Source organism: Oratosquilla oratoria, chromosome 26, assembly GCF_046742065.1.
Source record: "Oratosquilla oratoria isolate Oo_2021 chromosome 26, ASM4674206v1, whole genome shotgun sequence".
Classification (NCBI taxonomy): Eukaryota; Metazoa; Arthropoda; class Malacostraca; order Stomatopoda; family Squillidae; genus Oratosquilla; species Oratosquilla oratoria.
This window is the reverse complement of record NC_134802.1, coordinates 52,789,143-52,810,907: the sequence shown is the minus strand read 5'-3', so window position 1 is coordinate 52,810,907 and position 21,765 is coordinate 52,789,143. Positions and strand designations below refer to the sequence as shown.

At 42.1% G+C, this 21,765-nt stretch overlaps 2 protein-coding genes across 2 annotated transcripts in view; both read right to left on the bottom strand.

The window, feature by feature from the left end:
• Nucleotides 1-560: 560 nt before the first annotated feature.
• Nucleotides 561-12,690, bottom strand: LOC143039588 (F-box/LRR-repeat protein 12-like). The gene is made up of 5 exons (XM_076209819.1): nt 12,433-12,690; nt 9,064-9,242; nt 6,182-6,357; nt 2,181-2,324; nt 561-1,070 (listed from the first exon to the last, which is right to left on the bottom strand). Exons 1-5 carry the CDS (start codon nt 12,522-12,524, stop codon nt 960-962), a joined length of 702 nt encoding a protein of 233 aa, XP_076065934.1. The 5' UTR covers nt 12,525-12,690; the 3' UTR covers nt 561-959.
• Nucleotides 12,691-20,693: 8,003 nt separating this feature from the next.
• The window catches only part of LOC143039227 (carbohydrate sulfotransferase 11-like), a 3,815-nt gene continuing 2,743 nt past the window's right edge, over nt 20,694-21,765 (bottom strand). Inside the window, exon 4 of the mRNA XM_076209094.1 lies at nt 20,694-21,586. Within this exon, the coding sequence (XP_076065209.1) occupies nt 21,004-21,586 (583 nt within the window). The 3' untranslated portion in view covers nt 20,694-21,003. The remainder of the gene's footprint in view (nt 21,587-21,765) is intronic.

Here is a 21,765-nt window from a genome sequence, read left to right as displayed (position 1 = left end):
ATTAGAGATGATAATCCTAATGAATGTAATCTTATGAACACAAACTACAATCCATGAGGTTGTTCATCCTTTGATTACAAAATACTTGAAGCAATAATATTGCAAGCTCATATTTTTATCAGTTTTGTTCACATCAGGAGGCTAGGGGAAATTATATTGATGCTGAAGTATAAGGCAATAAAAGACATCAACACACAGTCCTGTAAGAAGGATCCAGAGTGGCAGAAGAACAAAATAGGTCGGAATTGTATTTTGCCCATCGGAATTTAACCTGAGACAGAGCGCAACCATGAAGGCGAGCTTCAGCACGACAGCGATTAAATTCCAAACTCTGGCGCTTAGTCGCTGGTTGGAGTTGTGATGATGACCACCGGCTGTGCGACACTGGTTGATCATGTGAATGTTTATGTATATTAAGAGTATTGCATCATAGAACCACATGGGAATAAACACTATCAACCAGTTCCATTGGGTTCGTTCGTCCAGACGCAAAGCAAGAAGGATGAGGAAGACAAGGAGGAGAAACCAGGTGAATAGAGCTCGATGAAGCATTGCCATGCTCAAACTTAGAAGTTCTATGAAATAAAACTTTCGGCAAAAGAGCAGTCCATCATTAACGACAAAATGTTCCAAGTGGTTATATGTTACCCTTATGGCTCAGACTTTCAATACAGGCACTACTGGTACACTTTATACCAGTATACAAAAATAATCGACATTAGTACATACAATCCTGACCTCAAATTAACATTATTTTGAACAATCAGTTCTACATAAGAAAATAATAAAGAATACACTTACATTTTCTTTCTTCCATGAAACATTCATATGAAGATATACACCGGATTATAGGAATCCATATAGCCATTATAATACTTCTGATCAACCTTTCACTGCTAATACATTGGAACTATATACATTTTCTAGCTGGAGTCTTCACAGGAAGTTCTATCTTATAGCTAAGCCTTCCACTTGCGCGTCAAGGTGATGCTAATGCTGTGCGTGTCATCTTCCTTATCCCAGGAAAAGTGACCTGTTCGGGTATATTTTGCAGGACCCACACTGACAAACTGTAAGAGAGAGAGAAATAATTATGTTGACTCTAAAATTTATTGGTATGGATCCTCCTTCCACTACAGCCTTTGTTGTACTCTTCCCTTGTGTATGGTATACATACACAAAAGCTCTTGTGCACTCCTTAGCCAGCACCTGTTCTTACATACATACATGTACCAAAGGCTTTTTACCCCTTACATGGGGGGTGGCCAAAAAGAAAAAGGCATAGAAACCACTCCCACCCATTCCATCCCCTACATACTCCACTCCCCTCCACCCTCCTCCCTCCCTCTCATCTTGGCACCTCCTGGATGACGAGTCATCCCCGCATCCTGTCCACTGCACTGGGTCAGAAGCAGTGTCGCAAGACACAGTGCATCCACAGCAAGGCTGCTTCATTAATTCGGCAACCACCCCCTCTCCGTCATATATATACATGACTGACTTGGTTTAAGATAAGAGGGAGGGTGGAGGGGTGTGGAGTGTATTCAGGGATGGAATGGGTGGGAATGATTTTATGCCTTTTTCTTTTTGGCTACCCCCCTTGTAAGGGGGAAAAAGCCTTGGTATATGTGTATGTGTATGACTTGGTTTAACATTATAATCTCCTGCTCTCAGAGAGGGGAGGGATGGTGTCTCGTTACAGACAACTTTTTTCAAGCAGGAAACTTAATGTAAAATACCATTTGCCCAAACCACCTAAGCATTCTTTGATCAACCCTACATCCCTCTAAATCCTCTCTCCCATGAAAGGACAAAGTCCACCTGGCCAGACTGCGATGTGGCCACCACCCAGCCCTTCTTAGCTACCAGAAGAGACTGGATGACTGCATTGTGGACAAATGCCCAGGATGTAACACTTCACCCCATACTATTCAACACATCATGGAAGACTGCATTATACACAATCACACACACAAACAACACAACATACACTCCATAAAGGATTTGTGGGAAAACCCCGTTTCAGCCGTGGCATTCCTTGGGGAGATGGGACTGCTTGGACAGACAGTCTAGGGAACAACAACAACTTTGCTTTGCCTTGCCTCTTTATTTCTAACTATCCAACTTTTCAACATAGGATTATGTACATATTTTTCCTTAATACATCTGATTGACTGTACCTGCAAAGCTGGACAGCGTCCCATGAGCAACGTGAGGTCTTGTCTTGTTAGCCAAGCACTGCAACCTTCGAGAACCACCTCTTCCAAGGCTGGTAGGTGTTTCTCTATCCGAAAGAACGGTGAGGTCACAATGACTGCCCTGTTCTGTGAAAGAATAAAAAAAAATATATAGTACGAATTAAAGACACTTTTTTTTCTTCTACGGCAAAAGGTTATTAATGATACACGCTTTATGAAGAAACTAAAACATGAGTATACATGAAAGCACAACAGTAGAGGTATGATTATGTGATCATACATCAGTAACCAATGAGTGACAACAGATATGAGACAGTGTTGAGAGGGCCAGGAGGGAGTCTATCAGCTCATTATCTTCTGATGATAAAAATGAAAGTGGCAAAAAGAAAAAAAAGTTCAGACATGAAGATACATACATGCATATACCAAGGGCTTTTTTCCCCCTTACAAGAGAGGTAGCCAAAGTCAAAAAGGCATAATTCCACTCCTACTCATTTCATTCCTATTCATTCCAACCCCATTCACCACCCCTCCCTCCCTCTTATCTTGGCTCCTGGATGACATCTTTTGATCGGCAACCCCCACCCCCTCTTCATCCCCACCATGCAGTAATATTGAAAATGGGGAAAAATCCCTTTGGGCTGCGTACAAATACCATTCACACACAACCACTCCGTAACCCCCCCTTCCCCCACCCACTCCCTTCCATGCATTACAGTATCATCCATACACAGCCATCTTCCACTCATCCCTATCTTCTGCCTTCTTAACAGACATCTCCCTCTTGCTCAACGCTCCTTTTACCCCATCCATCCATCCATCTCAGCCTCTGTCATCCCCTCACATTCACTCCATCCACCTCTGCTTTCCATACTTCTTTTACTAATCTCTCTTCACTCATTCTTTCCATGTGTCCAAACCATCCCAATACTCTTTCATCAAAGACATGGTAACTGATGTAGAAGTCGGTGAATCTGTTGCAAATAGCGATCACAACCTAGTTAGATTCAAACTCCTAAACAATTTTAGAATAGATACTTGTGTTTCTAAAATACCCGATTTCAGTAAAGCTCATTTCCTAGAACTACGTCAGGAGCTTCAGCTTACAGATTGGGAGGCAAAATTAAACGAAAGACCTGTAGATCAGATGTGGGAAATATTTCAAAATACGCTCACTAAGATGATTCAAACTTACATTCCTTTTAAGGACAGACGTCCCCCAAATCAGGCTCGCCCAAAGTGGCTCGACAAAGAAACTGAAAAAAGTATTGCTAAAAAGAGACAGGCTTATAAGAAATATAAGTGCTCGGGTGCATCTAATGACTATGAAAGTTATGTATCAATACAGAGAAATTTAAAAAAGACAATAAGAAAAAGAAAACGACAATACGAAATGAACATCGCTGAGAAATCCAAAGAGAATCCAAAAGAATTCTATAGTTACATTAGAGATAAAAAGGTTGTTAGGAATCACATTGGTCCACTATTATCTGCTGACGGTCAACTTGAATACTCAAATGAAGGAATGTGTAATATCTTAAACAATTATTTTAGCTCGGTATTCGTAAACGAAACACCTCAAGGTGAATTCCAAACTGAAACCTGTGAAAAGTCTAGGGTAAACTTACTCACTACGGTAAATATAACAAAAGAAAAAATTAAAAGGTGTATAGACAAACTCAAAGTTAATAAAACACCAGGGCCTGACGGTTGGCATCCAAGAATCTTAAAGGAAATGAAAAATGAGATTGTTGTTCCATTAGAAATTATTTTCAAGAAATCCATCATATCCGGAAATGTCCCAAGAGAATGGAAGCTAGCTAACGTTACTCCCATATTCAAAAAAGGTGACAAAAAGAAACCAAATAACTATAGGCCTATAAGTTTGACTTCAATCGTAGGAAAAATAATGGAAACTATCATCAGAGATGCTATCGAAAATCATTTAGAAAGTAACCGTTTGATAAATGATAGCCAGCATGGTTTCAGACGGAAACGTTCTTGCGTGACTAACTTACTCGAATTCTACAACACAGTTATCTCCAATTATGACAAAAGAAACAATATAGATTTAATATATCTAGACTTTGCAAAAGCTTTTGATACCGTCCCACACGAAAGACTACTTACTAAATTAGCTTTGCATGGAATAAGTGGTAGCCTATTAGGTTGGACTAGTAATTGGTTGAATGGTCGAAAACAGAGAGTTGTTTTAAATGGAAAAACTTCTGGATGGAAAAGTGTTGCAAGTGGAGTTCCTCAGGGTTCTGTTCTTGGGCCACTTCTATTCATAGTATATATAAATGATATAGACCATGGACTAAAATCTACTGTTTCCAAATTTGCTGATGATACAAAACTGTGCGGAGTGGCAAATGATCACTCAAACCAATTAGATATTCAAGAAGATTTAGATAGATTACAGCAATGGTCTGAAAAGTGGCTAATGAAATTTAACACAAGTAAATGCAAGGTAATGCACATAGGTAAAAATAACAGTAAGTACGATTACAAGTTATTTGGAAATTCGTTAACAAAAGTGGATAGTGAAAAAGATCTCGGCGTAATTATCAGTAACGACCTCAAATCATCCAAGCAGTGTATTTCAGCCTCTGAGAAAGCAAATAAGATTCTAGGACTGATTGCGCGATCTTTTGATTTCAAAAGTCCATCACTCATTAACAAGCTATATAAATCGTTAGTTCGTCCACATTTGGAATATGCTGTTTCCGTATGGTCACCGAATCTCATTAAAGACATTGACAGATTGGAAAGAGTACAACGGCAAGCCACAAAACTGATTCCAAATATCAAAAATAAATCATACGAAAATCGACTAAAACATATGAATCTGTTTTCCCTAAAAAAGCGTAGACTCAGAGGTGACTTGATACAGGTCTTTAAAATTCTAAAGGGAATTGACAACATCAAAAGTGACCAAATTTTTACATTGAATGAGAATCAGACAAGAAACAATGGTCTTAAACTCTCCGGAAATAGATTCAATTTGGAAGTAGGTAGAAACAAATTTGCCAACCGTGTAGTTAATGAATGGAATAAACTTCCTGCACAGGTAGTGCAATGTAGTTCAGTTCAAAGCTTTAAGAATCATTTAGATAAATACCTAAGTAAGATGCTGTAATGATTATAATAAATCTTATATTATTTGTTTTTGTTTTGTTATCATTTGTCTGTCTGATTTTTATTTATTATTAGTTATATGTCAATTAATTATTATTTACTATTTACCTGCTTGTTTATTATTTAACTATACCTATGCATTTATTTATGTATTTTATTTGTTATTTACATTATCATAGTTTTTATTTATTATTTTATTATTAATATGATTTTTTTTTTCGCATCCGACCTAGATATGGATCAAAAGGTCTCCTGTCGGCATGCTCCGCCTTTGTAATCCTTTGATGGGAAAAAAAGTAACAAATGTTGAAGAAAAAAATTATCAAAAATTTAAATGGCAAGAGAATATAGAAGATAAACAAGGGTGAACTGGGATGGAACAGTGTACAAATATGAAAGGTAGATGAGAAGATAAGTAATAATGAAAGACGTGGCTCAGGATTTATGAGGAGTCACAGAGGGGGTAAAGGAGAAATTTAAAGAGAACAGCAGAATGGAGGGATATTAAAAATTATCAACATTCTTCCTTGACTAGAGATTAGTCTACTACCACAAACAATTCCTGTATAACTCTGGTCTGTATGCATGTCACTTTTATACATACATACTACTTACTCTTACTCTCTTACTCTGTTGGTTGTCAGGCCGGACGGCCCTTCACCGCTTTCACTATGCCTCTCCAGATGGTTCTATCATCTACCAATTCTTTCTAGTCCTCTTTTGGTGCTACCCTCTCCATATCCTTCCTTTATAATGTCCTTCTTTTGTAATGGTTAGCACTTTGGACTCTCCCTTTATACATACATATAATATATATACATAGATGTATATATATCACTAACCTGTGGTAGATTAAACAAGATGGAGCCACAGAGTGATAACCTTCGCAGTGATGCTGGAAGGGCAGAGAATTTAGTGGTTGAAGCATCAATGTAACAACGATGAAGGGAGAGCTCCTGTAGATGTGGACATCTCCTCTTGAGGCTCGTTAGAAAGGCTTCTGATATGCAGTAGGTGCCTGCACAGGAGATAAAAATAGGGAATGAAATTGATAATGGCTCTACTATAATTCATAATCTAACAAGACTAACACAGAAAACCCCTCGCTACACAAACAAAATAAACACATATGCCAAATGCCCTTTCCCCTATTATAGAGGCAGAGGCCAAGCCAAGCACACACAGATTCATATGAGTGGTAGGGTGGCGAGTTTAAACGCCAAGGATCCATTGAAGTTTTATTGCTGATATTTCGTTCAACTAGGACTTCTTCAGAGTGTACACATATAAGACTTTGACAACTTATATATTCACACAGCTCACCCCATTCCTCCCTGGTCAATGTTGTTGTCATCTCGTTTTTGCCCGGAGAGGAATGGGGTGAGCTGTGTGAATATATAAGTTGTCTATGTCTTATATGTGTACACTCTGAAGAAGTCCTAGTTGGAAAAAACATCAGCAATAAAACTTCAACAGATCCTTGGCGTTTAAACTCACCACCCTACCATTCATTCTGTCATCACACCCCACACATTCATATACGTTAAAACCTAACTGACATCCCCCTCATCTCAGCACTATGTGGGTCAAGGATTACCCCTGTCCCTCATTACACTCCTTAGATTGAGGACAATGCAGCAAAGCACAGCTTGACAGCAGGAACTGGTTTACCCACCAACAGCTTCATTATCTGGCAACCTCCCCTCTTCATCCAATTGCAATAATTTACAGTGCAGATGAGAACATCCCTCCATTTGATCATATCTTCTGCACTCTTTTCACTGTTCCACAGACATTCCTCATACATCTAGGCCCCCTTCAATACATCCATCCACCTCATCCTTGATCTACTAAAGTTTCAGTCCTGAATAGTCTGAGTTCACATCAAGCAAGTCAACAATTGATTATATTCTGGTGTTTCATGTTATTGTAGAACACCAACACGAGTTTCAACAGGGGTTTGTCATAGCCTGTTGACTTCAAGAAAGAATTTGACTAGAGTACCATGAGGTGATTTGGGATTTTCTGTGGATCCATGGCATTCCTTCAAGGATTATTGATGTCTAACTTACACACTGGGACACAGTACTATAGAGTACAGAAGAGGCGTGTCCAGCTTCTTCCTGGTTAATTTTGGAGTGCGGTAAAGATGCATCATCACTCCAAACATTTTTCATCACCTACATGGAGTACATATTGGACAGAGTTGCCTATCAATGCCCTTCCAATATCATCGCTAATATCATCGCTGGTATCATCAAGGTCACTGATTTTATTTTGGCTGATGATATTCTACTTCTTGGAAGTCCTGGCTAGAGCCTTTGAGTCAGTCCACTTGGAATCCAGGTCTCCTGAACCAAGATTAAGGTTCTGTCCAGTCATTTGGGGGTTTACTGGATGCATGTGAGAAGGACAATGAGGATGCATGTGAGAAGGACAATGAGGTCTTGAAAAGATTTACATACCTTGGGAATATAGTCCATTACAGTGGTGGGTTTGGTGAGGAAATCCTTCAAAGGATTATTGACTGTGGTGTTATGAGCTGCATCAATCTAAGGATATGGCATAGTCAATATTTAGGTACGAGGACCATGACAAGAATCTTCAAAATATTTGTGCTCCCTGTCTTGTATGGATATGAAACATAGACATTGAATGTTAACCTGAAGATATGTCTCAACATCTTTGTTTCCGAGTGCCTTCCAAGAACCATGGAGTATCACTGGATTGACTGTGCATCAAACCAGTGACTGTTTCATGGGACTTAGTTTCAGCCTCTTACTAACAAAATCCACTCCAGTTATATGGGCATGTGGCACATTTCCTTGATGTTAATCTCATTCACAGTGATTTTCCTCACAAGGAACAACCCTTCATGGAGGACACGAAGGGAGCGCCCACAGAACCTATGACTGGAGAAGATGACTTAACTTGCCAAAGGTTGTTTGGAATGGGAAAGGTGGCTGCACAGGAGCTTGCTTGATGAAATTGTGGGGATTGTCATAGGTGTGTGATTGTGAGTTTAGCCACCTCCCACCTCCTCCACCGACTGGAAACCCATCATCCACAGTGGTTGGCAATAGTCCTCAGGCACTTCTATTATCTCTCTAGGAAGAAACATTGGACTGTTGTCTGTCTTGTACAAGTGTAGAGCAAATTCTATGTCACTGGTTTATGGTAGTAGGAGGAGGGGAGCAATTGCCAGCTGACAGTTCTTTATGTGAAAAGGTGGACGAAATACTGTACAGTTGAATCTGATAGACTTTGGGCATGGTCTGGAGACTGAGTATATGGCCCTCCATGCTGCACTTCAAAATGGAGGTGAGGGTATTGACAAACTTTGAAGATGGGCACCAGTGAGATGATTCTCTCTTATGTGTGTTTTCTAATAATGACATTTGATCTACTTAATGCTTGACTTTATTCAAGAAGACAGACCTCAATGCAACAGAAGTCTCCAATTATGAACACCCTTCCCTCTTCAGTTTGATCTACTTAATGCTTGACTATATTCAAGAAGACAGACCTCAATGGAACAGAAGTCTCCAATTATGAAGACCCTTCCCTCTTCAGTTAAGTGTCTGTTCCTCTGCTGACTAAAACTGCCTGGCAGAAAGTGGACCACATTTTATAATGAAGGGATTAAAACATACAATATAATCTACTATTCTACAGAATAAATTAACCAAAGTTACTTGAGGAAAAAAAGTGAAACTGTACTAACCTTTAGGATGTGATCTCACATTGGTTTTCACAAAACCTGAGATGGAGATGGTCAGTGTATGAGGACCCAAATACCGGATGAATTTGTGGAGGAACTGCAGACTGAGTGGCGAAGGCCCAAAGTTTACATGTCTCCAGAGAGTTGTGTCACATACCAAAACAGCAAAACGATGATGAACACTAAAAACGGGAAAGAGAATAATGATGAATATCCTAGAAAAACTGGTGAATACTAACAAATGTCAAAGTAAATTTAACTCTATACATCAACTGGTCTCTACTATAAATATTGTTGCACAATGACAACAGAGGGGTTCTCTCTCTCTCAAAAAAAAAAAAAAAAAAAATCAACAGATGGCAGACAAAATAATACTAAGTGGTCCAACTCCAGTAAATATGACTGCCATTTATTTAATATTATTTGCTTATTTGTTTTGTTATTATTTGTCTGTTTATTGTTATTTGCTTGATTTTCATTTATTATTAGTTATCAGTCAATTTATCATTATTTACTATTTACCTGTTTGTTTATTATTTAACTACACCCATTTATTTACATTATTATAATCTTTATTCATTTATTTATTTATCATTATTTTTTTTTTGCATCCGACCTAATTATGGACCAAAAGGTCTCCTGCTGGCATGCTCCGCCTTCATAAATCCTTTGTAATTGATAGGTTGATTAAAGTGACAGGATAGGGATTACCTCTAGCTGAATACAACTGCCTGTCAGCAACTAGAATTATACACACATCACCCAAATGGCTTAAGGAAGCTGAGAGATACTTAACCTTTTACCATCATAACCACATTAACTAATGTGGGTTCAGACCCTAAAATAACTAATCTCAATGAAAAACCAAAACAAAACTAGCTGACAAAAGTCATTCCCTTCTGAAGAAATATGGCGACTATCCAGCAGGTTTTTCTCTATGAAAAAGGGCAACTGATTGAATTCACCAATGATTTTATTGCTGATTGGAACAAATCTGATATTCATCTCTATCAGACACCATTCACTTTGCATTCCCCTACCCAGACCAACAGTCTATGTTATGTTGATAATTCTTGGTTGTTGGTGAAGAACAAGCAACATGAGTGATTCCCAAAAGAAATGATCATTAAATCAATTCAATTCAGTGAGAAAACTAACAGAAAATCATGTTTTTCAACCTATCCTACTTTAACCAGACAAAAATTTACCTAATCTGACCTGACAACCTATCCTAACATTCACTAGCCATCATGTCTGGAGCCCTGACCCCCTTCAGTGAAGTGTGCATTACCTAGTTTTATTTACTTCTATTAACTAATATGAGCAAAAGAAAAAACACACTTTCCTTTAACTACAAAAATAATTATTTTGACCCAAATTAAGACATGCTATCTTTCGAGGTAATATGCCATAGCAATGAAGAAAATCAATTAGTTTTTTCTGGCTGTTCCCACAAATGAGCATTAGTTCGATTTCTCCATCATTCCAGATCTAAGTATCCTCCATAGATGGAATGCAACACTATACCAATGCTTCCATTTCAAATGTGAATATGCTTTATATGAAAATATTAATGTGATTGGCTAAAATGGAGAAGACAATCAACATTCATATCTAGATAAAAAAAAAACAAAGAGCATACACCAGAAAGTCTACCTGTGACTAAATATGTTGCCTTTGCCCTATCAGCTGGGACAAGTAAGTCACACTACTAAAAATCATAGAGAAGTGTGGGACTCGAACCTATATCTAGGAGAATGCAAGACTCATGCACTTCTGATTACACTGCCAGTGCACTCAAATTGAATTGATAAAAAATAAATAAATAAATAGATAAATAAATAAATGCCCAAGTGACAATTATATACATCACAATCTATGAGCCAATCAGAGTTTTGGGGAAAATTGAGAAGGCAGAGAGGAGGGTTTCACAAGCACCCAAACAACACACCACATCATCTAGGAACTTGTTCTCTTCAGCCAAAGTAACATTTTACTCAGTAATTATGACTGTAAGATGTAATTTGTGATTCTTATGTACCAATGAAAATCCTTGTAAAAGTATGATATATACTAAAAAATTAATACATACATACATATACCAAGGCTTTTTCCCCCTTACAAGGGAGGTAGCCAAAAAGGAAAAGGCATAAATCATTCCCACCCATTCCATCCCTGAATACACTCCACACCCCTCCACCCTCCCTCTTATCTTAGCACCTCCTGGATGACGGGTCATCCCTGCACCTTGTCCACTGCCCTGGGTCAGAAGCAGTGTCGCAAGACACAGTACATCCACACCAAGGCAGCTTCATTAAATCGGCGACCCCCCTCTCCGTCCCCCCATGCATAAAAGGAGAAGACGGGGAGAAATCCCTTCGGGCTGCGTCAAATTTTGCTCACACATAAAATAATTAGAATCTTACACTAAATCTTCTGGAAGAGGCCATCTAAGCTTCTGCATCCAGCTCCAGACTTTTAATTTGATTCAAATGTGCATCAGTGGCAACAGCATTGATTACTGTATTATCATCATAATGAATCTTAGCCTTATAATTTGTAATTAAATCCTGACTGCACTAAGCCATCTCTAAATTAATTTCAAATTTATCCTCAACAGATTCTTTGATATACTGGGGTAGTCCATTCCAAATATAAATTACTCAGATACAATATTAATTCTCTCTCTTGTTATGTCTTGATCTTTCTTTCCTCATTCTTCCTTCTTGCCTCTTTAGTACAGAGATATTACATATGTCGTGGTCATACACTCCTGTCAGGCTAGGTAAATTTTTGTAGTTTTATAAATTTAGAATATTTATGTGGTTTAATTTCAGTATCATACAAACACACTTCTTTTTTTTTGCAATATCAATATATATTTTTTCTATGGAAAGGACAAGTTAGATTACATTAGGTTCGGAGCTACTGTACAACATAAGTTTCATGTTAAATAAAAATGCTTGTGTGATTCTGAAATCTTCCATATATATACATATGTGCCATTTATAAATATATATATTCAATATTCATCTTAGCTTTTGCAGATATTCAATAGACAATACCAACTAACCTAAAACATTTATGAAAGATGACAATTGCCAGTTTCACCAATTATCTTTAACTACTATTTTCCTCATGATACATTTCTTATTCACAGTCACATTAAATAACAGAAAAAATAAATGAAATCCATTGAACACGAACACAAAACAATAAATTTAATTCCCAATGTCAATTAAAAGAAAAAAACAAATACACAAACTTCACACAAAGTTTTGTACAGATGGCTGCAAAAAAATAAATAAAACAGCTCAACCAAAATATTTCACACTTGTGAATAAGCTTATGTAAATATGTAATATTTCTTACCTTGATAAGGTGTGCAAATTCACTGCATAAAGGAACGAAAATATTTTCAACAATACACTGTCGGGTAAGTCTATGAGGTTGAAATCTGTCATTTTATATGGCTACTAGTTTCTCTAAATAACTCGTGCCTTGTGAAAATCATATTCAATGTGTTCAATCAACTCATCTGGAATTTCGACATACATAAATCTTACAGGCATACTCTACGTCACTACATATCTACATCCTTCGCGAGTGTAAACAATACTCATGAATCGTTCGAGGAGTGATTCGAAACGTAACGAAGCTCGGCTTGAAAATTACTCGAAACAGTATTGAAATTTCGAGTTTTCCCCGCGTGTATTTGATAAAAAACCATAAAAAAATAGAGAATTTAGTACAGGTTATCAGTACGGTATCACAAAATATGAAGAGACCTTAAGTATTTCATATGAGGAACTCCTCTGGTAGTAGGTACATTCGAACTCATATCTATATTACAAGACGATAACGAACGTCACAGGAAAATCTACGCAATGGAGCCAGAAGTAAATTCAGTTGAAATAGAAGTAACCTAACCTAATCTTTACAAATTGTATTACATAAAGAGATCAACATGGTGTTATTCAAAGGTAAATGAAACGATCAATAGATTTAGTAAAGGGGAAAGAGATCTAGGAGTCTTGGTAATGCGATAGTGTCACCTGAATGATACATTCGTAGATCAACTGGAAAGACATGCAAGATATTGACGTACATAAGAGTGGTTTTCTAAACAGTATACATGAAAGTATGATGAAAAAGTCACTACAACACTTAACCGCACTAGATTGTCTCCTCACACAATTATGTGAGAAAAATGGCGAATACAAAATGTCATTATTTTGTCGAAAATATTTCTTTGTCGCGGCTCGTGCCGCTTAAATTCTTCTTATCGGCTTAAGAAACCTGCACAGCGAAGCTATAGCGATAATCCCATACCACACTCCTGGTCATATGGCCATTTCCCGAAGGTTGAGTGTGGTTTGAATTTTCCGCCAAAATCATCGGAAATTTAAAATTCCCGGCTCTGTGCAGGCATGCGCATTGTCGACCCCACCTCCCCCTCCCTATTCCCTCCCTTCTTACCCGGCTAGCTCGGGCCGGACGTCGCGTCACTTCAATGAGAAATGAAGGCTTCGCCTGTGGGAGGAGGGAGGGACCCTAAATCTGTGCAGGTTTCTTAAGCCGATAAGAAGAATTTAAGCGGCACGAGCCGCGACAAAGAAATATTATCGGCTGAAAGAAACCTGCACAGCGAAGCTATGCATGAGACGAGGACAGGTGGGAGGAGAGGTGAAGCCTGAATCAAACCGTTATTACGTGTGTCTTTCCTATGGGAGACTTATTCATTTTCTCACTCAGTAGAGGGGAGACAGAAACGTCAAGTACCCACGCCGAAGAATGTGACATGCACAACATTGCACTGTTCACACAATGCGTAAATTATACGAAATTTGTATCCTGTTCAACGGTTCCTGGCCCCTCCCCACTCCTCGGTCGCCCTTTGCCCCCTCCACTTTTTTGAGATGAGAGGGGTGGAGCCGTTTCCATGGCGACACATGGGACAGGGGCGACTGAGTGGTAGAGACACCGTGTCCCCAAGGGAGTCGTCGATGTCCAGTCCCTAGGTCCCGCACCCGCTCCACAGAGTGGGTGCGGAGAAACTCCAGCGACCGGCGTAGGGCCCCCGACCGAAGCCAGGGACGCAACAACCTGTGGAGTGCTGAGGGTATCGGCCCGGGCAGGTCACGCGGGAGAAGCAGTATGCTCCTGTCGACCTCCCGTACCAGCCGTCGGCGCCCCAAGCGGCTCAGTGGAAGGGCCGGGGTCGCGAAGTTGAGGCCCCCCCCCCCCCGCCACCGAAGGAGGGAGGACGTGTGAGAGAAGCACGCTCTTTTGGCGCAGGGGAGCACCCGAAGGACGCTGACTGTGTCCCACTCAATCCCGAGCCAATAAAGTCTGTGTGGGAGCAAGGGCAGACCCGTCCCAGTCCACCCCGAACTCCACGTCCGCCAACACACTCAGAGCCATTGAGATGTCGGCCGATGCACCCTCCCCGGTGGGCAAATGCATCCACTAGCCGTCTAGGAACATGAGTGTGGAGACGCTTGCTTCCGTCCAACGTACGCCTACCACTCTCACTAGTTTCGTGAAGATCCTCGGGGTAAGCGAGAAACCGAAAGGGAGTATGCGAGGCCAAGTTCGTTTCCGAGCGACCTCGTCCGTGGGCGTTAGTCAAGAGGCTTCGTCCTGGGTGAAGACGTTCCCTGAGCGTCTCCCACGAAGACGGGCCTGGACCCTCGGTATGTATCCAACTCACCCCAAGTCTTCCCGCGGGAAGTTCTCGAAGCCCGTGGCGAGCGTCTTCATCCAATAGTGTGCTATGGCAATTTGTGACGTCTCGTCACCCACAAGCGGACTTCTATATGTTTAATACCTAGTGACATCATGTGATTGTACTGTGACGTCACCGGATTGATCATGGCGCCATAGGATCGTCTCGTGACGTCACAGGGACACAAATTGACGTCATAGGACTACATGGTGACGTCAATGTATCACAATGACGTCATCATACCGTGACATCACTGAGTCACAGTGAGCGTTGAAATAAATTTTGACATGGTAAAATTCTGGACCATCATGACTGTAGATTAAATTAAGTTGAATAGGAAAAGTCATGTTCATTTCGACCTAAGTCACAGTGAGCGTCGAAATTAATTTTAACATGGTAAAATTCTCGACCATCATGACTGTAGATTAAATTAAGTTGAATAGGAAAAGTCATGTTCATGTTGACCTGAGTCACAGTGGGCGTTGAATTAGTTTAACATGGTAAAATTCTTGACCATCATGACTACAGATTAGCTTAAGTTGAATAGGAAAAGTCATGGTCATTTCGACCTAAGTCACAGTGAGCGTCGAAATTAATTTTAACATGGTAAAATTCTCGACCATCATGACTGTAGATTAAATTAAGTTGAATAGGAAAAGTCATGTTCATGTTGACCTGAGTCACAGTGGGCGTTGAATTAGTTTAACATGGTAAAATTCTTGACCATCATGACTACAGATTAGCTTAAGTTGAATAGGAAAAGTCATGGTCATTTCGACCTAAGTCACAGTGAGCGTCGAAATTAATTTTAACATGGTAAAATTCTCGACCATCATGACTGTAGATTAAATTAAGTTGAATAGAAAAAGTCATGTTCATGTCGACCTGAGTCACAGTGGGCGTTGAATTAGTTTAACATGGTAAAATTCTTGACCATCATGACTACAGATTAGCTTAAGTTGAATAGGAAAAGTCATGGTCATTTCGACCTAAGTCACAGTGAGCGTCGAAATTAATTTTAACATGGTAAAATTCTCGACCATCATGACTGTAGATTAAATTAAGTTGAATAGGAAAAGTCATGTTCATGTCGACCTGAGTCACAGTGGGCGTTGAATTAGTTTAACATGGTAAAATTCTTGACCATCATGACTACAGATTAGCTTAAGTTGAATAGGAAAAGTCATGGTCATTTCGACCTAAGTCACAGTGAGCGTCGAAATTAATTTTAACATGGTAAAATTCTCGACCATCATGACTGTAGATTAAATTAAGTTGAATAGGAAAAGTCATGTTCATGTCGACCTGAGTCACAGTGGGCGTTGAATTAGTTTAACATGGTAAAATTCTTGACCATCATGACTACAGATTAGCTTAAGTTGAATAGGAAAAGTCATGGTCATTTCGACCTAAGTCACAGTGAGCGTCGAAATCAATTTTAACATGGTAAAATTCTCGACCATCATGACTGTAGATTAGCTCAAGTTGAATAGGAAAAGTCATGTCCATTTCCACCTGAGTCACGGTGAGCGTCGAAATTAATTTCAACATGGTAAAATTCTCGACCATCATGACTGTAGATTAGCTCAAGTTGAATAGGAAAAGTCATGGTCATTTCGACCTGAGTCACAGTGAGCGTTGAAATTAATTTCAACATGGTAAAGTTCTTGACCATCATGACTATAGATTAGCTTAAGTTGAATAGGAGAAGTCATGTCCATTTCGACCTTTTTTTTTTTTTTTTTTTTACTTATATCGATATCAATATCAATATATATATATATTCATTTATTTATTTATTTTTTATAAAAATAATATTGTACAATTCACATAGTGCATAAATTCTATGTAGAATATTGTATCTTGCTCAGCGGTTCCTGGGCCTTCCCCTACCCCTCGGTCGCCCTTTGCCCCCCCTTCTTTTGCGAAGAGGGGTGGAGCCGTTCCCATGGCGACACATGGGACAGGGGTGATCGAGTGGTAGAGATACCGTGTCCTGAAGGAAGTTGCTGATGCCCAGCCCCCGAGGTCCTGCACCCGTTCCACAGAGTGGGTGCGGAGAAACGCCAGCGATGCCGCGAGGCCTCTGATGTTGTGGGCGTGGGGGGCATGGCCCGGGTCGGCCTTCCGGTGCCCTGTTGGTGGTGTCAGCTAGCCAAGACAGGAAGTCCAGAACTGTGCTAGCGGAGATGGTCACTATCGCGTGTCTCCGAAGGAAGTCCTGGAATCTCCGGTTGGGAGGGTTGTTGGATCTGGATGACGGTCGGGACCGTAGCGAAGACGCGGTCTGTCGCTTCCTGGTCGAACAGACCACGGGAAAGGGGAGCTGCTCTCACCACGCCCCGGCGAGCTATCTCCGGGGCCGACCGCGCTGCAGACTGACGAGCTGCCAGACGAGCCGCGGTGAAGGCCCTCGCTGCTGGGGGTAGGGCTGATGACGCCATGTTGGCTGTACCCTCTGCCACGGTAGAGAGTGCCGCCAGGGTGTCTCTGCATACAGAAAACACGCGAATCAAATTAGTAGGGCGAGAAGGATCCCGATCCCCGGAGGGTGTAATAAAGTCACATCGCTCAATTGTAGAACGTATAACATATGCGAAGCCGAGGTCGTTTCCGAACGACCTCGTCCTCGGGCGCTAGTCAAGAGGCTCCGTCCTGGGTGAAGACGCTACCCGAGCGTCTCTCGCCAGGACAGGTCTGGACCCTCTATAGATTGAAATATCCCACTCACCTCAATTCTTCCCGCGGGAAGTCCTCAAAGCTCGTGGCGAGCGTCGTCAGCCAGTTCCTCATCATCGCCATTGCCGTGACGGTCGAGATGGTAGAGGCAAGGTCTTGTCTGGTCGAGGCCTCCGTCGTCAGCAACTTAGCCTCCGGTTCACTAAGTTGCTGGGGGAGGGCGGGGTCCCTGCCCGAGTGCCACAAGCAATCGCGCAGGCCCTCCGGCGCGAAGGGTGGTGGCAGGACGACGGGGAATGATGAAGGGATATGCCGTCGAGGAGGAACCGTCTTGGGTTGGTCTTGGGCCCGCTCGAGAGCAGGGATGTCTAAGGCTTTCTCCCCTTTCTCCTGCGGGAACCAGGCGTTTGGGGAGAGTGCTACCGCCGGTGAGTCCCCCGACCTGTCGACAAACATATGCCCATCAGGGTTTAAACGAGGGTTCTCCAGGAGAGCACCTAATGCGTCCAGAGTGTTAGAGGTGGAAATCCTGGAGGGCGTGGAGGCCGGGGCGGAGAGGGGTCGAATCTTATATAGAACCTTAGCCCCCTCCGCGTCGTTGGCCCACTTTAGGATAACGTCATCTCTCCTCCACCAGCCCTCCAGTAGCGAGTAGTCGGGAGACCAGGCCACTAGCTTGTGATCTTCTCCAAACGAGTACTCCCAGGACCGGGGAAGGTCACACCATGAGAAGGGGTGAACTCAAGAGTCCGTCATGGTAGGAGGATAAGGTAAAGAAGAACTGTAGTGGTCCTCCACCCCGTCCAACCCGACGGACGTCTGATTGGGGGGTTCCTCCTGAGAGGGGCCTTCTAGTCCTATACCTGTCGCCGGCACGGAGGGGCGGAGGGAAGGACCAGGAGGGAGAGTGGGAGGGGGGGCTAGAGCCGTAGGTTCAATAGGAGGTTGCTCTGGAGAGGGGTGCGTTATGATTTGCGCGGTCTGAAAGGCCGGATAATGTGATAGGGCCGATTCAAGGACGGGGCCTATCAGGGACGGAAGGAGGGCAGCCACTTGGGCAGCCAGAGTTCCCTCTCCCCTCGTTTCGTCCCCCGGCTCCCTGCCCTTGTGGGATTTACGGCGAGGAAAAGGAGAGCGAGGAAGGGAGGGTGAGTTGGGGGGAGAGGCTGTGGAGGGTGGGGACAAGCTGAGCGTCCTGGACCTCGGTGAGGCAGACCTCTTTTTCGAGCGAGATTTCCTGCCGGGTTCACGTGAGTGAACTAGGGAGGAAGACGAGTTCGTGGGGGTGCTTGACAAAGCAAGCCGTAAGGGTTTTAAGGACCCTTGATGGTCGGATGTATGGGGCTGCCGAGAGGCCTGAGGACGCTCGGGGACACCATACTCCGTAACATCAGACTCGTCCCCTTGTACTCCGAGAGGCCCAGGTTGTCCACCAACGGAAGTCTCGGAGACATAGGGAGACGGATGGCGAGGGCGAACGAGGCCCAATTCCACGCATAACGCCGGATCCGCCCACACCAGGGGGGGGGGGGTCGTCAGCGGATTTCAATTTCCGAGCTCTGCGCCATGCCTCCCGAAGAAGTTCGAGGGCGGCTAGCTTGGAACGGGTTTTGGGAGGAGCAGCACGAATCTCCTCAACCCGCGCTTTGCACACAACGCAGGCTAGGGGGTTAAAGCCAGCTTGTGAGAAACAAGGGGCATGGCGGGAGCAGAGGTCGTGGTGGCCGTCTGACGAGATCCTGGCTGTGCAGCAGGATTCCACACACAAGCGTTTGGTCTGAAAATAGAATAATGATAATCATAGAAGGGGTGTCCCAAAGGTGTCTGGACACAACACCGAAGGGGAAAAACTGCAGGAGAACAGGTAGGGCTCCCTACGAGAACACACGAGCACGAGCAGGAACCAGACTTACCGGCATGAAAAGAAGGTGGGTTGTGGAGTGACCGACTCGTCTGGTTCCGCGATGCTAAGTGACGCGACGTCCGGCTCGAGCTAGCCGGGTAAGAAGGGAGGGAATAGGGAGGGGGAGGTGGGGTCGACAATGCGCATGCCTGCACAGAGCCGGGAATTTTAAATTTCCGATGATTTTGGCGGAAAATTCAAACCACACTCAACCTTCGGGAAATGGCCATATGACCAGGAGTGTGGTATGGGATTATCGCTATAGCTTCGCTGTGCAGGTTTCTTTCAGCCGATAATAATCAGTTTATATCATTGTACAGTAGATATCATGGTGATGAGGGTTAATATGTTGTTTTAAGTATAAAATTGACAACATTCAAGAATGTTGCGTGACTGATCCATAGGAGTGTATAAAAGATCACTAAATACTGACTGCTTGACATTTTGCGGTAACCAAAATTATAATTACCCTAACAATATGAATAGGAAAAGACCAGGAAAAAGGATGATTTTATTATAACTTATCCCAAAGGTGACAGAGTACCTAGCCACGCGACGAAAATCCAAATTTACAAGACTTGCTTCACAGAACTCGCTGCCTACTCAACCACCAAAGTGTGGATCAAGATCTAAGAATATATTTAGACCTTGGTGTGGATGACGCGTGAATACGTCATCTAAAATAATCTGTGATAATAGATTTCTACAAATGCCCACTAACGTAAGTCCTACTAAGTCAATGGGGACAGAGTAATGAAGTTGTAGACGTGAACTATGTTGGAGAACCTTCCTTTCAGGAGCAATAGGCAGGTTATCATTTGTCTGTTTGATTTTCATTTATTATTAGTTATCTGTCAATTTATTATTATTTTCTATTTACCTGTTTGTCTATTTAACTATACCTATGCATTTATTTATATATTTTATTTTTTATTTACATTATATAGTTTTTATTTATTCATTTATTATTACTGATTTTTTTTCGCATCCGACCTAGATATGAACCAAGAGGTCTCCTGTCGGCACGCTCCGCCTTTGTAATCCTTTGTAATCCTTCTCGAAACGAGTGGTAATATTCATTTTCTTTGTGAGGATAATAATAATGAGGGTAAACACGACATGTTGAGATTCATCTATCGAGTTTAATGGTGCTCTGAATATAACCTGCTTGTCCATCAAATCAGCCACGTGAGTTCCATCGACACGCTCCTTGAGCGAATCAATTGGTAAAAGGGTTTTTCTCAATCCCAGCCAGCAAATTTCACTTTGTCAGGCAACTAGGGCCTGTACTTTTAAATTTTACCGATATAAAATCTCATTTTATTCAGTTGGGAGATGGACTAAAATAACATGTTTGTCCTAATCCCACCTATCCACTAAATACTGAAAGATGAGGTCGAAGAGATGAATATTCCAACCATTTTCGAACGTGGTCCAGCCCAGAACTGACTGATATTCAAAATTGGTTCCAGTCATTCTTCAATACAGGTAAACTTAGTCGTTTATCTATTATCACAGGAATATATAGAAAGTCTGTTACTATCAACAGGTTCATGTACCACTTCGATTCCAGAGACCTCTGTACAGCAAGAAGCAGAACCAAAGATATCTAGAGATGACGTCATCGATGACGTCACGTCTTCTGTTGGGGATTCACTACTTCGGGAGGCATTGGATACCCGAAGAGGTGGAAGTCGTTTTCGTACTTGAGGTGGAGGGCGACCAACTGGTCCTTGGAGAGCTGTCTGAGGTAGCTCTGCACCATGGAGGAGTTGGTCCCACCGTTGTTCTCCGCCCCAAGGCCACGAAAGCTCTTGGGCAAGTTCTTGTTCTTCTTAAACTCGTCCTCGAGCGCCGTCTGCTCCTCCTTCAGGTTCTCGTACTTGACCACGAAGTCGTAATGGAACTCGCAGACGTGGCACTGGAGCCACATGGGCCTCCAGTGCTCGTCGAACTTCCAGACTTCGGTGTCGACGATGTAGTCAACGAATTCGCCAAAGGTCGGTTCCCGTTTGGTGACGGCGTGATGGTCCTTGCGGTACTTGATGGCGATGTCCCTGCCGTAGGTGCGGTAGAAGTAGCCGCTGTCGTGGGACTTGTACGAGTCCTCCAGCTTGTTCCTGTAGGCGGAGACGACGCGCTCCATCGGGTGACGCACCAAGAGGAACTTGGTGGTCTGCTCGAGAGTCGTGTTCAGGTGTTTGGGCTGCACAGCTCTGAGGGTCAGAGAAAGGGAATTTTTAAGACATCGTCAGAGATAAGAGAAATATTCCAGGAGGGCCAGCAGAAAGGATAGTGTGTATATATATATATTCGTCCTGGCACAATTATGGTTAGTACGGATACCACACTAAAACATCTAGAATACTGACTACATCAAACAAAGGATTACAAA

Coding starts and splice junctions, on each gene's coding strand:
- LOC143039588 (XM_076209819.1), bottom strand. CDS start 12,524: ATGACAGATTTCAACCTCATAGACTTACCCGACAGTGTATTGTTGAAA. Junction 9,243..12,432: donor AATTTGCACACCTTATCAAG/GTAAGAAATATT, acceptor TCCCGTTTTTAG/TGTTCATCATCGTTTTGCTG. Junction 2,325..6,181: donor TCTTGTTTAATCTACCACAG/GTTAGTGATATA, acceptor ATTCTTTCACAG/AACAGGGCAGTCATTGTGAC.